We start from the raw sequence: 14,641 nt of genomic DNA, 5'->3' as shown, positions 1-14,641 counted from the left end.
TCCCGAGAGAGAGTGGACCCCCAAGAAAGGCTGTCTCACTGAAAGGGGCACCCCCCACGGACCACACAGGGCCAAGAGTGGGCACGATCTGTGAGCCCGTGACACCCTTATCCAAAATACACTCAGGATCCCACCACACTTCCTCATTAAGGGACAAAGAAATAATAAATCACAAGAGAATTTGTGTCTCCTATAATGAGGTGGTTATAACGAGGTGGCTCGGCAAACAGGACCACCGTCACTCACTGTTTAAATTTCTGCCTCTCTCTGCCCAGGTTGCACCCGGAGACATAATCCGCAGCCCCTTGGGTCTGTGCAGTTACCAGCCAGTCCCTGAGAACTTTCCCCTCCAACCCCAGGATACATAAAAGCCTGCCCTCAGTTTGTAACCCTATAATTCAGGGGCTTTGTCACCCATTTCTGTGGCAAGTCCCAGTGGGCCTGTGCTGCAGAGACTGCTCAGTTCCTGAAGAAATCCCGCTCAGCTGGTACTGGAAATACATCGCAGGGTTGGGATTTTCAAAGAGGCCTCATGGATTAAGGAACCCACCTCACATTTGAGAATCACAGTCCAGAATTTCTGCAGCTCTTCGAGGGCGGAGCTAAAGATCCAGCCCACAATACAGTTCCAGCAATTTAATAGAGTGACCGCGGAGATAAAGGACTGAACCTGCAGTCCTTAATTACAGGGAACTCCCAAAGGTTGGCGCTGAGGGCGGTGGGGTAATAAGGGCAGGGAGGCTCTATGTTCTTTGCCGTCCCAAGCACAGCAGTCGGGCGGTCTTCGGTAGCATTTCTGTGTGTGACTTGCCAGTCCGTGTCTTCGGGGAAGCAGTGGGACCAGCAGACCCCCCGCAGGCACGCCGACGAAGGCAGCCTGACTCTCGCCCTCACGGTGGCCGGCAGGCCGCCCTCCCATGGCTTGCCACCCCAGGCACCTGTTTGCTGCACTGGTGCCTGGATCTGCCCCTGAGCAGGGCTGGTGCAAGGATTTTTCGTGCCCTAGGCGAAACTTCCACCTTGTACCCTCCACCATCTCTGAACCCCGGCCCTGAGGCAGCCCCTGCGACAGCTCCCCACCTTCCACCCTAAGGCAGCGACCGGGGCAGCCGAAGATCCGGCCACCGCAGTCACTGCCGAAGAAAATGGCTCCCCCCAAATCCCAGTGACCTAGGCGACCACCTAGGTCACCTAAATAGTTGCACCGTCCCTGCCCCGAGTAAGGGTACAGGGAAGAAGCCTGGTAGGACTTATTGGGATCATGCAGAGAGAAGCAGCAGCCCCCACAGGGGAGGTTTCAGGGATCTTCAGGGTCAGAGAGTGCAGGGCTGGTGGTCTTGAACGGTGGCTGCTCATTTGGGGTCCTCATTCCCCTTTCGATACATCTCCTCTCGTGCTGATGCGCCCCAGCCCTGGCACGCAAGTACGGAGCACTGAGCACACAGCAAAACTCTGAAACCCGTTTTTTTCAGAAACGCAGAAAGGGATGTCTGGGGGGGTGAGGAGCTGAGGGTTCTCACCTTTCTCTTCTGAGAACTGGACACTAATACACTCCTGCCAGGTATCGGTTCTTGCCTGTCCCTGGAAATGTGGGAGGTGAGAGCGCAGAAAGCCTGGCAGAGGGAGCTCCTTCCAGGCCCCGCGGGCAAACCCCGGCAGCGAGTAAAGACACTTCCCTGACTGCGAAGAGGAGAGTCGTGTCCGTCAGGGGTGTCAGGGTTGGGCCTGTAGACAGAGCATACACCATTCAGCTGCTGGGGCAACACCAAAGGGTGAGAGTCTGTTAAACCCTTGAGGAGTTCAAAGCTTTTCCACTCTTTTCTTTTCTAGGAAAGAGTCTTGGGTCCCCAGACCAAGATGTGAGATCAAAAGAACAGAAGAAGCACCAGACTGGATCAGATCAAAGGTCCATCTAGCCCAGTGTCCTGTCTTCCCACCCGGGCCAGTGCCAGGTGCCCCAGAGGGAATGACCAGACCAGGGCACTCATCCAGTGAGTGACTGGGAAGGAGTTTTATCTGTTATGAGGAGGGGGATATGCAAATAAGGGTGAGAGTTTCCTCTTTAAATCTCTCTCTGCCGAGTCTGCACCCTGAGACACTCTGCAGCCCACTGGGTCTGTGCAGTTAGCAACCGACCCACCGGAGACCTCCCCTCCCACACCAGGGAAAATGCCTCTTTGGCTCCATTTCGTGTTCGTTGCAGCAGCTTTGGGAGGTATGTTCTCCTCTTGTATGGGTAGGGGAGTCAGGGGAATGGATTGTCGGCAATTCACACTGACATGATTTTAACACGGGTTTATTCCAGGTGTTCGGTCACAAGTCCAGCTGCTGGAGTCCGGCGGGGATGTGTAAAAGCCTGGAGACTTCCTCAGACTGACCTGTACCAGCTCAGGGTTCAACATAGACAGCTACTGGATGAGCTGGGTCCGCCAGGCTCCTGGGCAGGGGCTGGAGTGGGTATCAGCAATTAGTGGAGCAACTACGCATTACGGAGATTCCGTGAAAGGGCGATTCACCACCTCTACAGACAGCTCCAAGAAGCTGATCTACCTGCAAATGACCGGCCTGAAGCCCGAGGACACCGCCCGGTATTACTGTGCGAGAGACACAGGCCTGGTCCACATTTAAACAGCGTTAAATCAATTTAACCCTGTACCGTCCACACTACAAGGCACTTTAAATCGATTTTAAGGGCTCTTAAAATGGATTTTTGTACTCCTCCCCAACGAGAGGAGTAACCCTAAGATCGATATTACTATATCGATTTAGGGTTAGTGTGGACGGAAATCGAAGTTATTGGTCTCATTCCTTTAATGTAGCTACCCAGAGTGCACCACTCCAGAAATCAATGGTAGCCTGGGACCATGGACGCACACCACCGAAGTAATGTGCCCTACTGTGGATGTGTAAAATCGATTTTATAAAACCTGTTTTATAAAACCGGTTTTAATAATTTCAATTTTATTCTGTAGTGTAGACGTGGCCCCAGTGAGGCGAAGCCGGGCTGAGCTCAGACACAAACCTCCCGTTGCGGTCAGCAGGGGAAGTCCCAGCTGGTTTGACACTGACAGTCCGGGCGCTGGGCGCTCACAGGAGACAACAGTGTGTTCCCTTCCTTGAAATGGTTAAAATGTTCTCGGCTCTGCAGCCAAATCTAGTGCCACACACGGCAGAGATCCTGAGGCCGGTACCTCGTGACTGCGATGGGGAGACTGACATGCTGGGTCCCATAAACTGTTCTACGCCTCACAATACAGTCTATACAGCCCAGAAAATACCAAACACTCCCCATGTGACCCCCATGTTCTGTGTGCTGGGAAAACCGGGATAAGGAAAAACACGGACCAGGACAACTATCACCGAGCAGAGGATACTCCCCCCAAACACTCCTAACCAGCCATAGAGCTGTGTGATGTTCGCTTAGAAGGCTATTAAATTGCTTCTGTACTTATCTGACTCCCTGCCTGATTTATTGTCTCATCTCCCCTGGCCTCAGGCTGCACCTGTGCCAAAGCACAGGGGCTGGACTGAATGACCTCTCCCTTCCAGCCCTGCAGTTCTGTGATTCTATGATCGATCCATCCTATCATCCATGGATACTGCACCCCTCCCCCCCCCTCAGCCTTTGCTCACAGAGCTGGGATCACACACTGCGGATAGAGTCTCTTATGTTTACAGGTGCCCAGGGAAATTAATAACCCAACGCCCTCTTTAAAATCCTGCCATGCCTCTGTCCCTGCATCTCCCCCGGTTCAGAGATTCCGGCTTCTCCACAGTTTGCCATTGACTCCCCATCCTTGGACACGCTCATTTCTCCACCTCCAGGAAGACAAGATTCTGTTTCCACTAACTTGTCGTTTTATCAGTTTCCCAAGGTAAACTTTTGCCTCCTTAAAGGTCACAGGATGTCACCTGTGTTACCACAGCCTCCAAATTATTACTTCTTTGCTTTATTTCCCTCGGGTCTTTTATCAGAAACGCCAGATAACGGTGAGCAGTTTATTCAAAGATAAAACTTCTCTGAAGCGCCACCGCCCTCCCCTTTCCCACCCGTCACACTCTCGCTGCCCCTCGAAGGGTGGTAGAAGAATTACTGAGATATTTAGTTGATTTTTATCATTTCATTGCAGCTCGAGGCCAAACCCTTTACATAAACCACCATGAAACAGGGAATGTAGGTAGAAGAGGTGCAAATCTATAGCAGGCTAACCCCACACACGCACACACTATAACAATCCCACGCTATTACAACTCAACTACCCGCTGCCTTTGCCATTGAGCAACCCCAGATCCGAGTGCACCGCTCTGCATTACTGTGCCAGATATGGACACCACGGGGATCCAACCTATGATAAACATACAGGAAGAGATTTCTGCTTCTAACCCTGCCTCAGTGGGTCACAACACAGCCTGGAATTGGTGGTTATTCTTTTATAAGATATAGCGAACCAGCCACAAAATTGAACTCCTGTTTCACCGCAGGGGATAACAAGAAAACATAAAGGCAGTTTCCTCAGGCATCTCAGTTCTGATGTCACCACCAAAAACCCTGGATTGAGAGACAAGTGGTTCTTTACAACCTGTCTCATCAAATCATAGGTTCTCCTGATCCCAAAGGACCACCCGGGGTGGGGGGCCAGGTTTGTAGAAATTTTGGTGGTGCCCAAAATGCCCAGAGCTTGCCATCCCCAACTCTGCTCCCCACCTGCCTAAGGCCCTGGGAGGCAGTGTGGGTGGGGAGAGGGGGTCTGGGGGCAGGCCCTGGGCTGGGACAGGGCATTGGGGTGCAGGCTCTGGGATGGAGTTTGGGTGCTGTGTGCAGGCTATGGGCTGGAGCAGGGGATTGGGGTACAGGAGGGCAGGGCCAGTGCAACCATTTAGGCGACCTAGGTGGTCTCCTAGGGCACTGGGATTTGGGGGCACCATTTTCTTCAGCAGCGACTGCGGTGGCCAGATCTTCGGCCGCCCTGGTCACAACCAGCATTTAAGCGGAGGGAGCTGGGGCAGGGGAGGGCCGCCTGCAGCAAGTAAGGGGGGAGGGGCGGCAGGCAGGGGAACTCCCCGCCCCAGCTCACCCCTGCCCTGCCTCCTCCCCGACCACGCCGTGGCTGCTTCACTTCTCCCGCCTCCCAGGCTTGCGGCACCAACTGGGAGGCAGAAGAAGGGAAGCAGCCACGGTGTGCTCAGTGTGCTCATGCACAGAGCAGGGGTGAGCTGAGCCGGGGCGGGGGGGTGTGCCTCAGGGCAGAGGGTGGGGAGCTGCCACAAGGGGGCGCCTCAGGGCAGAGAGTGGGGAGCTGCCACAAGGGGGCGCCTCAGGGCAGAGAGTGGGGAGCTGCTGTGGAGTGGGGGGTGCGTAAGGTGGAATTTCACCTAGGGTGCAAAACATCCTTGCACTGGCCCTGCAGGAGGGGGATAGGGGTGCAAGCTCTGGAAGGGAGTCCGGGGGCAGGAGAGGTGTGTGGGAAGGGGCAGAGGTGCAGGCTCTGGAATGGGAGTGGAGGAGTGTAGTTCTTACCTTGGGCTCCTAGGCAGGGCAGCAGGGCCATCTATAGCCACTTAGGTGCCCTATGCAGCCTCTTCCCCCCCACCCCCGTGGGGAGGCGGTGTGGGGCCCCAGGACTCTGTAGGGGCGGGAGGAAGAACCTGCTCCCCCACCACCCAGGGTCTGGGCTGCACTCAAGGCCTGCGAGGCCCGGGAGGCAGGAGCTGTGAGTGGGTCACTTTGGGGGGCCCCACAGGCAAGGCCGGCTCTACTGTTTTTGCTGTCCCCAGCAGCACACCGAATTGCTGCCCTGAATGGCGGGGGCAGTCCATGTGTGCTGTTAGGACAGAACACGCGTTTCCGCGGTGGCAGCAATTTGGTGACAGCTTCTGTCTTCAGCCAGAAGACAGAAGCTGCGCTGCTGCAGACAGCTGAACATAGAATCTGCAGCCAAATTGCCGCTGCTGGGGAAATGCGCGTGCCATCCTAAAGGCACACCAACTGCCCCCACCAACAATCTGGCATGCTGCTTGGGGGCAGAAACACAGGGACTGCTATCCTTTGCAGAGTGCCGCCCCAAGCACCTGCTTGGGATGCTGGTGCCTGGAGCCGGCCCTGCCCACAGGCCTACAGTGGCTTGGGGCATTGGCAGGAGGCCAGGAGCAGCCAGCTGTGCTTCTCTCACCCCAGCCCCAGCCCCAGCTGTGTCGCTCAGGAGGAGGGTTTTGGGAGGAGGAGTCCCACTCACTCCATACTCACCAGTGGCAGGAAGCAGAGCGCCGTGGCTAGGAGCTGGAGGAGTAGAGAGGGCTGGGTCTGGGCTGCTCCGCTTTCCACTGCTGCCGGTGAGTGCAGTGTCGCTGGGAATAGAGGTGGAATCAGGAGCAGCGTCAGAGTTTTTGGTGCCCTAGGCGGGGGACCTTCCGCACTCCAGGTCGTTGGCGGCAATTCTGCGGTGGGGGGGGTCCTTCCACACTCCCAGTCTTTGGGGCACTTCAGCGGCGGGTCCCGGAGCGAGTGAAGGACCCCTCGCTGCCGAATTGCTGCTGAGGATGGCAAAATGCCCCCCCCCCCCAAAATCCTGGTGCCCTAGGCAACCGCCTAGGTCTCCTAAATGGAAGCGCTGGCCCTGGGTGGAATGGGGTTGAGGCGGGGGGAGCAGGGAAGAAGGCTAAGTGGTGGGGCAAAGGGAGTTGTCTGGGATCCTACACACACCTAGGGATGGCTTTGGTCCTTGCAGCGGGTGCAGCCCATGGAGAGGGGGAGGTGGCAGCCAGGGATAGGGCTGGTTGAAGGAGCTGGTGCTGCCACATACGCAGCATGCAGCTGCCTAGGGCACCATGAAATTTGGGGCAATTTGGCAATAATCTGTCCCTTTCGTAATGATTCCCAACATTCAGTTTGCTTTTCTGACTGCTGCTGCACATTGAGTGGATATTTTCAGAGAACCATCCACAATGACTCCAACAACACTTTCTTGAGTGTTAAGAACTAATTTAGACCCCATCATTTTATATATATATAGTAGAGATTGTTTTCCAACGTGTATTACTTTGCATTGATTAACGTTGAATTTTGTTGCCCAGTCACTGAGTTTTGCAAGATTCCTTTGTAAGTCATTGCAGTCTGCCTGGACCTTAACTATCTTGAATAGTTTTGTATCATCTGCAAATTTTCCCACCCCACTGTTTACCCATTTTTCCAGATCATTTACGAATATGTTGAACAGTAATGGTCCTAGTACACACCCCTCAGGGATACCACTATTTATCTCTTACCTTTTTGAAAACTGACAATATATTCCCACCCCTTGTTTCCCATCTTTTAACTGGATACAGATCCATGACAGGACAGCCTTCTTATCCAGTGATGGCTTACTTTTTAAAGGTCATTTTAAATTAAATAAATTTAAAAAATATATATTTATTTTAGAAATCTAGAACTGCTATGTGTTTAGGATTAAATTTGCGTTATCCTAACAAAGCATTTAATTTATTTATTCTCTTTTACATGTCACAGGTCAAAGTGAAAATGAAAAGATAAAAAACAATGCAACAATTTTTCCACTCAAAGTCCTCAAAAACCAGCCAAGGTGAAGAATATACCGAGAACCAAGAATATATCAACATGTCATCTGAAGGTTCAAGTGGTATATCTACATCCGACCAGCCCGAAGCACAAATACAGCTACCTAGTAAAGAAACAGTGTCTCCAAAACCTAAAGGCAGTTCCTGATGTTTGTCAAAGTGTTCCCATTTATTGAAGTTACAAAAGATGGCTACTGTTGCACCTCTTGCAAAAAAAGCGCATCAACATGCAGAAAGCCTTATAAGCCCAATTTTAAAGCCAAATTTAGAAATACTTAATAAGGTTGTTAAGAATGTGGGAGACTTTACACAGTTTACATGAACAAACATAGCTGTGGCATCATACTTTCTATTTAAGCAAGACATACCACACTCTAAAACTGGAGGTCAATGTTAAGTGCATTGTCACTTGTTCATCCTGAAGTTGAACGCTGGTTCTGAAGAAGACCGGAAAATGCTCACTATCTTTCTGCAACAAACTCAACTGATTGGTTAGAAGCATGCGGTGCAACAGTGAAAGACTCAGCACATTCAAAAAAATTGCATACATGGCTGATGAATGCACCAGTGCAGATGGGCATCAAGTATTAATCACTGTGTATGTTATTTTGATGTCAGGGATAGGCCAGTAGATGCATTTCTAGATGTTCAGATTATAGAAGACACATGGGCTGCATCTGTGACAACTCACGTCTTAGAAGAGTTAAATGCTTGTCAGTTGGACCCCAAACACATGGCTGCTTGTGCATTTGATGGAGCTGCAAACTTCTCTGGAAGACATATAGTACAAGCTTTGCTCAGAGAAAGGTGTAACCCTAATCTCTCCTATACACACTGCAGAGGCCATCTACTCCAACTAGCACTAGTACGAGCTGCAGACTTTTCAAAAGAGATTAAAAAAGCTATAAATTTAATGTCTTCATTATATTCTTTTTTCAGAAAGAGTCCAAAAAGACTGAATATTTTGTAAGATTTAGAAGATACTCTGGGACTGAAGTTCAAATCAGTCCAACTTGGGAAAATCCACTGGCTTTCTCTTGAACGATCCTTGGCTCTTGTTTTAAAATTCCAAAGCTAGTAATAACAGCTGGAGTAAAGTATCTATTGAGGTGGGATGGATTTAAGTAGTGAGGCTGGTGGTTTACTGTTGCTACTACGTCAAGAAAAGACTATTGCCATTCTCTCTCTTGTAAGTCTACTGACAAAATCATTTGAGTCATTAAACAATGCCATTCAGATATCTGCTACAACAGTAGTAGATCTTTGTCCAGCAAGAGAAGCTACATTTGGATCAATCACAGAGCTATCCATTGAAAAAGTACTGGAAGAAGCAAAGATATCAGTCCAGAAGTTGACTAATGAAGGCATTTATATTGGATCCTTAAGTGAAGAGGGCAAGAAATGTTTGTTAAGTCTGCTGAAAAAGTACACAGACTTGATTCTTACAAATCTACAACATCTTCTAGATTCTATTCAAGCTCTACATAGCTTTTACAGATCCCTGTCCAATAAAACACTGACAACGGAGTGGAGTAAGACACTACCAGCAAAGGGGCTGCCATATGATCAGAACAGAATAGAGAATTTGAACAGAGAGTGGAATATTATATAACAAATGAATGAAGATTTGACTTCATCTTTTTTGTTTTTATCATCATTAGTGGCTTGACCCAACCTTTGTGCTATGTTTCCTGGGATAAAAGAAGTAGGAATTTGTGACTGGTTGGATCTCAGAAACCCCCTTGGGACCAGGTGTGGCAGGTTTGTAGAAATTTTGGTGGTGCCAGAACTCGTCCCCCCCGCAAACTCCATCCTCCACCTGCCTAAGGCTCTGGGAGGGAGCTTGTGGGGGAGGTCGGGGGTGCAGGTCCTGCACTGGGGATTAGGGGGCAGGAGGGGTGCGGGCTCTGGGAGTGAGTTTGGGTGCAGATTCCAGGCTCGGGCAGGGGGTGGGTATGCAGGAGAGGGGGAGGGATGCAGGCTTTGTGAGGGAATGTGGAGGGCTGGGGTGCAGGCTCTAGGTGGAAGTTTGGGGGCGGGAGGGGGGGTGTGGGAAGTGGGGTGGGGGTGCAAGCTCCAGGTTGGGACAGGGGTGGGGGTGCAGGATGGGGTAAAGGGGTGCAGGCTCTGGGAGGGAGTTTGGGGATGGGGGTGCGGAGGGAGGGTGTGAAAGCTCTGGGAGGGAGGGAGGGGTGGGAGAGGGTATGGAGGGAGGGGGGTTCAGGGGTGAGGACTGTGGGGTGTGGCTGGGGATGAGGGGTTTGAAAGTGGGTTCAGAGCTAGGGCAAAGGGTTAGTATGAGGGCTGGGGCGTGGGGATAAGGGTTCATGATGCAGGAGGGGACCCAGGGCTGTGGGAGTGGGTTAGGGTGCCAGAGGATGAGGGCTCTGTCTGAGGCCAGGGATGAGGGGTTTGGGGTGTGGGATGGGCTCAGGGCTGGGGCAAAGGGTTTGTGTGGGGGGTGTGAGGACTCTGGCTGGGGGTGCAGGCTCTGGGGTGAGGCAGGGCTGGGGATGAGGGGTTTTGGGTATGGGAAGGGCTCAGGGCTGGGGCAGAGGGTTGGGATGTGGGGTGTGAGGGCTCTGGCTGGGGGCTCTGGGGTGGGATAGGGCTGGGGATGAGGAGTTTGGGGTGCAGACAGGCTGCCCTGGGGCTGGAGCCAGAGAGTAGGACTCCCCTCATCCCTCTGCCCGCTGGCAGCAGTGAGCTCTGGGGGAATGACCCCTTTCTCCCCCCCAGCAGCACACTCACTCCACACCACTGTCACTGCATGTGCTCCTAGGGCCTCTCTCATGTCCAGGAAGCCCCCTTGTCTCCCCTGCAGTGGGTTCTGGAGCGGTGTGCCATCACACGTGGACCTCCTCCCAGGCTGCTGCACCTCGCTGTAGCCTCACTGGGTGTGGGACGGTGGAGGCTGACCCTCGTCCAGCATTGGGCAGTAGCAGTGACTGTGGGAAGGGGGGCCCTGTGCTGGTGGAGGGTCCTGCTAGAAAACAGAAGGGTCTGAGGTGGAAGGGCAGGGTAAGGGCAGCCTGTCCTGCCACTAGTGAGGGGGGCAACTAGGACCCTGTGGTGGCAGTTCATGCTGGGAGCCAGCAGAGCGGAGTCAGGGTGAAGCTGCAGGGGAGAGGCAGGGGCACTCTGGGTCGGGGGGGGATGCACAGGGACAGCAAGTGGGTCTGGGGGACAGTTGAGGGAGGCATGTGGGGGCAGTAGGTGGGGCCGGGGGAGAGTACCAGCCCCAAACATTGATGGAGCCCAGGCACCGTGGGCCCATACAACTCGCTGCCCCTGCTTGGGACTGCCACCTGAGCCCATTTTCCCTGCCAGCCTGGGACTTCTGAACCTTGCCTTGTTTGAACCAGACGCACTTGCCTCTCTACAGCTACCCAATGGAGTTTTGACAGGTTTCAGAGTAGCAGTCATGTTAGTCTATATCCACAAAAAGAACAGGAGTACTTGTGGCACCTTAGAGACTAACACATTTATTTGAGCATAAGCTTTCGTGGGCTACAGCCGACTTCTTCGGATGATTGGAATGGAACATATAGTGAGGAGATATATATACACAGACAGAGAGCAGAACAACAGACTGTCTGTGGAGCCTAATCAGCTCTGTCTTTAAACACTGGAGAGGGGCAGGTCAAACAGTACTTGTCCGGACCGGCTCTAGGCACCAGAAAAACAAGCACGTGCTTGGGACGGCATATTTCCAGGAGCGGCATTCTGGCCAACAGCTTCAAAAATTCCAGCATCAACCCCCAGCTCTCATCAGGCAACAAAGTGCCACCAACTGCCTGGATGTGTCGGGCAGCGACCCTCCAGGCTACAGCTACAAAGTCTGCCTGACCCCGGAGTCTACCAAGAGCCACTTCATGTTCCTACAGCCTGAGACCCCCAAGGAACAGCGAGAGCTGCCTAGAATTCACCAGAGTGGGGCAGGAAGCCCCAAGCGGCCATAACACCGTCATCAGTGCCACCAGCCAGGTAACCCAGCACTGCAGTACAGCCAGTGGGGCTCAGGGAGACACACCGGGAGTGAGAGCCATGAAACACCCCTCCGGGAATTGGTCCCACTTTCCCCTTCTTCTCTCCCTCCCCTGCCCTCTTGGAAGCGAATCTGAGCCAGGAGAAATCCTTTCATTCAGCCACAACTTCTTAAAGATAATGACCGGACCCTTTGATGCAGTGGCAGTGTGGGAATTAGCACCCATCGGACAGCGGGCAATTCTCCAGTGCTCTCCTTTCCCATGTCAGTTAATGATTTGGGGAACATCAGGCTCATTTTAAATGTCTTGCCTGGGCTAAAGGCAGTGGAGGCTGGGGAGACCAGGAAGGTGCCTTGCCAAAGCACTTAGACCTGATTATCAGTGATTTCAGCTGTAGTGGTCACTCTGTGGAGCCTAATCAGCTCTGTCTTTAAACACTGGAGAAGGGCAGGTCAAATAGTACTTGTCAGGACCGGGTCTACGCACCAGAAAAACAAACACATGCTTGGGACGGCACATTTCCAGGAGCGGCATTCCGGCCAACAGCTTCAAAAATTCCAGCATCATCCCCGACTCTCCTCGGGCAACAAAGTGCCATCAACTGCCTGGATGTGTTGGGCAGCAGCCCACCAGCCTACAGCTACAAAGTCTGCCTAACCCCAGAGTTCACCAAGAGCGACTTCATGTTCCTAAAGCTGGAGTCCCCCAAGGAACAGCGAGAAAGCCACCGAGAACTTACCAGGGTCAGGAAGGAAGCCCCGAGTGGCCAGTAACACCGTCAGTGCCGCCAGCCAGGTAACCCTGCGCTGCAAAACAGCCGATGGGGCTCAGGGAGGTGCGCCGGGACAGAGTGCCATGAAATACCTCCCCCCCAAGGGTTCGCCTGGCTTTCCCCCTTCTTCTGTCCCATCCCTGCCCCTTGGAAATTAATCTGAGCCAGGAGAAATCCTTTCATTCAGGCACAACTTTTTAAAGGTAATGGCCCCACACTTTGATCAAGTGGCAGCAAGACCAGCTCCTGGCACCAGCTCAGCAAGCAGGGGCTTGGGGCAGCCAAGGGGAAGGGGCAGCACATCGGACTCTTTGGGGGCTGGTCTATCAGTTCCTCTCAGAGGGAAGGACCTGCCACAGAATTGCAGCCAAAGTGCCGATCGCAACTTTTTTTTTCCTTCCACCCCTTGGGGTGGCAAAACCCCCGGAGCTGGCCCTGAGTGGCAGTGTCGGAATTAGCACCCGTCACACGGCAGGCAATTCTCCAGTGCTCCTTACCCAGGTCAGTTAATGATTTGGGGGACGTCGGGCTCATTTTAAACGGGCGAAAGGAGCAGAACGCTCAGAAGCAGCAGCCCAGCTCCTAGTAAGACTGAAATATGGAGCGTGCCCAGGAAAGCCAGGGGCTGTCTCAGGAGAGAACTGTCCCCTTTGGAGGGCCCTCGCTCAGCCTCCGATCGCGGCTGCACAACCCTGTAGCCTTCCTTCAAGAGACCCAGACGTGAAGCCCGGGCCGCAAAGCATGCGGTGATTTAAACCTCTCAAAATGCCCCTCTCTGGTCTGTATTTCCCCCCCGCATGTGTCACAGGGGCACGAGTTACTCGGGTGCTCTGGTGGCCCACGGGGCTTTTCAGCTCCTCTGTCTCAATAAGAAATTCAGGCAGATACACCCGTCTAGAGCAGATTCAGGTACAGTCGTTGCCCAAAGCTGCATCAGTACCGCACCCAGTCAAACAAAACATAACAACACTGCAAAGTGCAAACGTGTAAAAACCACACACACAATGAGCTGGGTGAGAGCTGGGTATTTTTTTCTTGGGGCAGCAAAAAATCCACAGCCGGCCCTGCTCCCAGGGGTCTGAAAATGTCAGGAGCGCCCAGCTCCCTGTGCCCGGCGTTGCACAGACACACAAGACGGGACAGTCTGACTCCAGCACTCGGAGCCCTAGGGCGAGTCACTCAGATCACTGGCAGCAGGAGTGTGTGTCTCTTATAAAGCGGGGACATGCAAATGAGGGAGACATTTTCCTGTTTAAATCTGTGCCTCTCTCTGCCCAGGCTGCACACGGAGACACAATCCGCAGCCCCTGGGTCTGTGCAGTGACCAGCCAGTCCCTGAGAACTTTCCCCTCCAGCACCAGGGAAAATGGGATTTTTGCTCCTTGTAATTTTCATTGTAACCACTTTGGAAGGTATTTTCCTCCTCTGAATAACTGGCAGAGTTAGAAGAATATTGTGTTACCGCTGTTTTTATACTGATATTAATGGCCTGTCTTTATTCCCAGGTGTCCGGTCCCAGGCGCTGGTGGAGTCCGGAGGGGATGTGAAAAAGCCCGGAGACTCTCTCCGCCTCTCCTGCAAAGCCTCCGGCTTCACCTTCAGCAGCTACTGGATGAGCTGGGTCCGCCAGGCTCCTGGCAAGGGGCTAGAATGGGTCGCTGCTATAAGCACGGGTGGGAGTAGTACATATTACCCTGATTCAGTGAAAGGCCGATTCACCATCTCCAGGGATGATCCCAAGAGTGAGCTGTATCTGCAAATGACCGGCCTGAAGCCCGAGGACACCGCCCGCTATTACTGTGCGAGAGACACAGTGACACGAAACCGGTTTGTGATCCTACAAAAACCCAGGCTGCGGAACCGCCCTTCTCCCGGCAGCCGCGCGGGGGCAGCAGTGACACACACCCCGCTCCGGGCTCACACAGGAGACCCGGCACCCGGGTGAATGTAACACAAACCTCCCGGCAGTTTTAACCCTTCCGTTCCCGGGCAGCGTGTCTCCCCTTCCTGCCCAGAGCCCCGCTGGGTGCAGAGATCCCCTCGCTTCACCTGTGAACCCCAATCCAGAGTGAGTCCTGTTCTGAGTCGCTCTCCCCTCGTTGAGCTGGCATGTTGGCTCCCCCAGAGCCCGTCTCTATGTCAGAAATTCAGTGGCATTTTGGCGGAGGCTCAACCGCCACCATGGTCCTTCATCTGGCGCATGACAGACAAAAAGGTTGGGGACCACTGCTCTAGATCAAGCGGTGTCATCGAGAGGTGTCATCACCAAAATGCCTCTGAATTTCAACAGCATTTCGGTGTGTGCTTG

General features: G+C 53.2%; 1 gene segment (V, D, J or C); it reads left to right on the top strand.

The window, feature by feature from the left end:
• The first annotated feature begins 2,105 nt into the window (after positions 1-2,105).
• LOC115642212 lies at positions 2,106-14,278 on the top strand. The segment is given in 2 exon segments: positions 2,106-2,215; positions 13,839-14,278. Coding segments are annotated over 2 exon segments (486 nt in total).
• The last annotated feature ends 363 nt before the right edge of the window (positions 14,279-14,641 follow it).

This window comes from Gopherus evgoodei, unplaced genomic scaffold (genome assembly GCF_007399415.2).
Source record: "Gopherus evgoodei ecotype Sinaloan lineage unplaced genomic scaffold, rGopEvg1_v1.p scaffold_39_arrow_ctg1, whole genome shotgun sequence".
Lineage (NCBI taxonomy): Eukaryota > Metazoa > Chordata > Testudines > Testudinidae > Gopherus > Gopherus evgoodei.
This window is presented reverse-complemented; position numbering and strand designations above follow the sequence as displayed.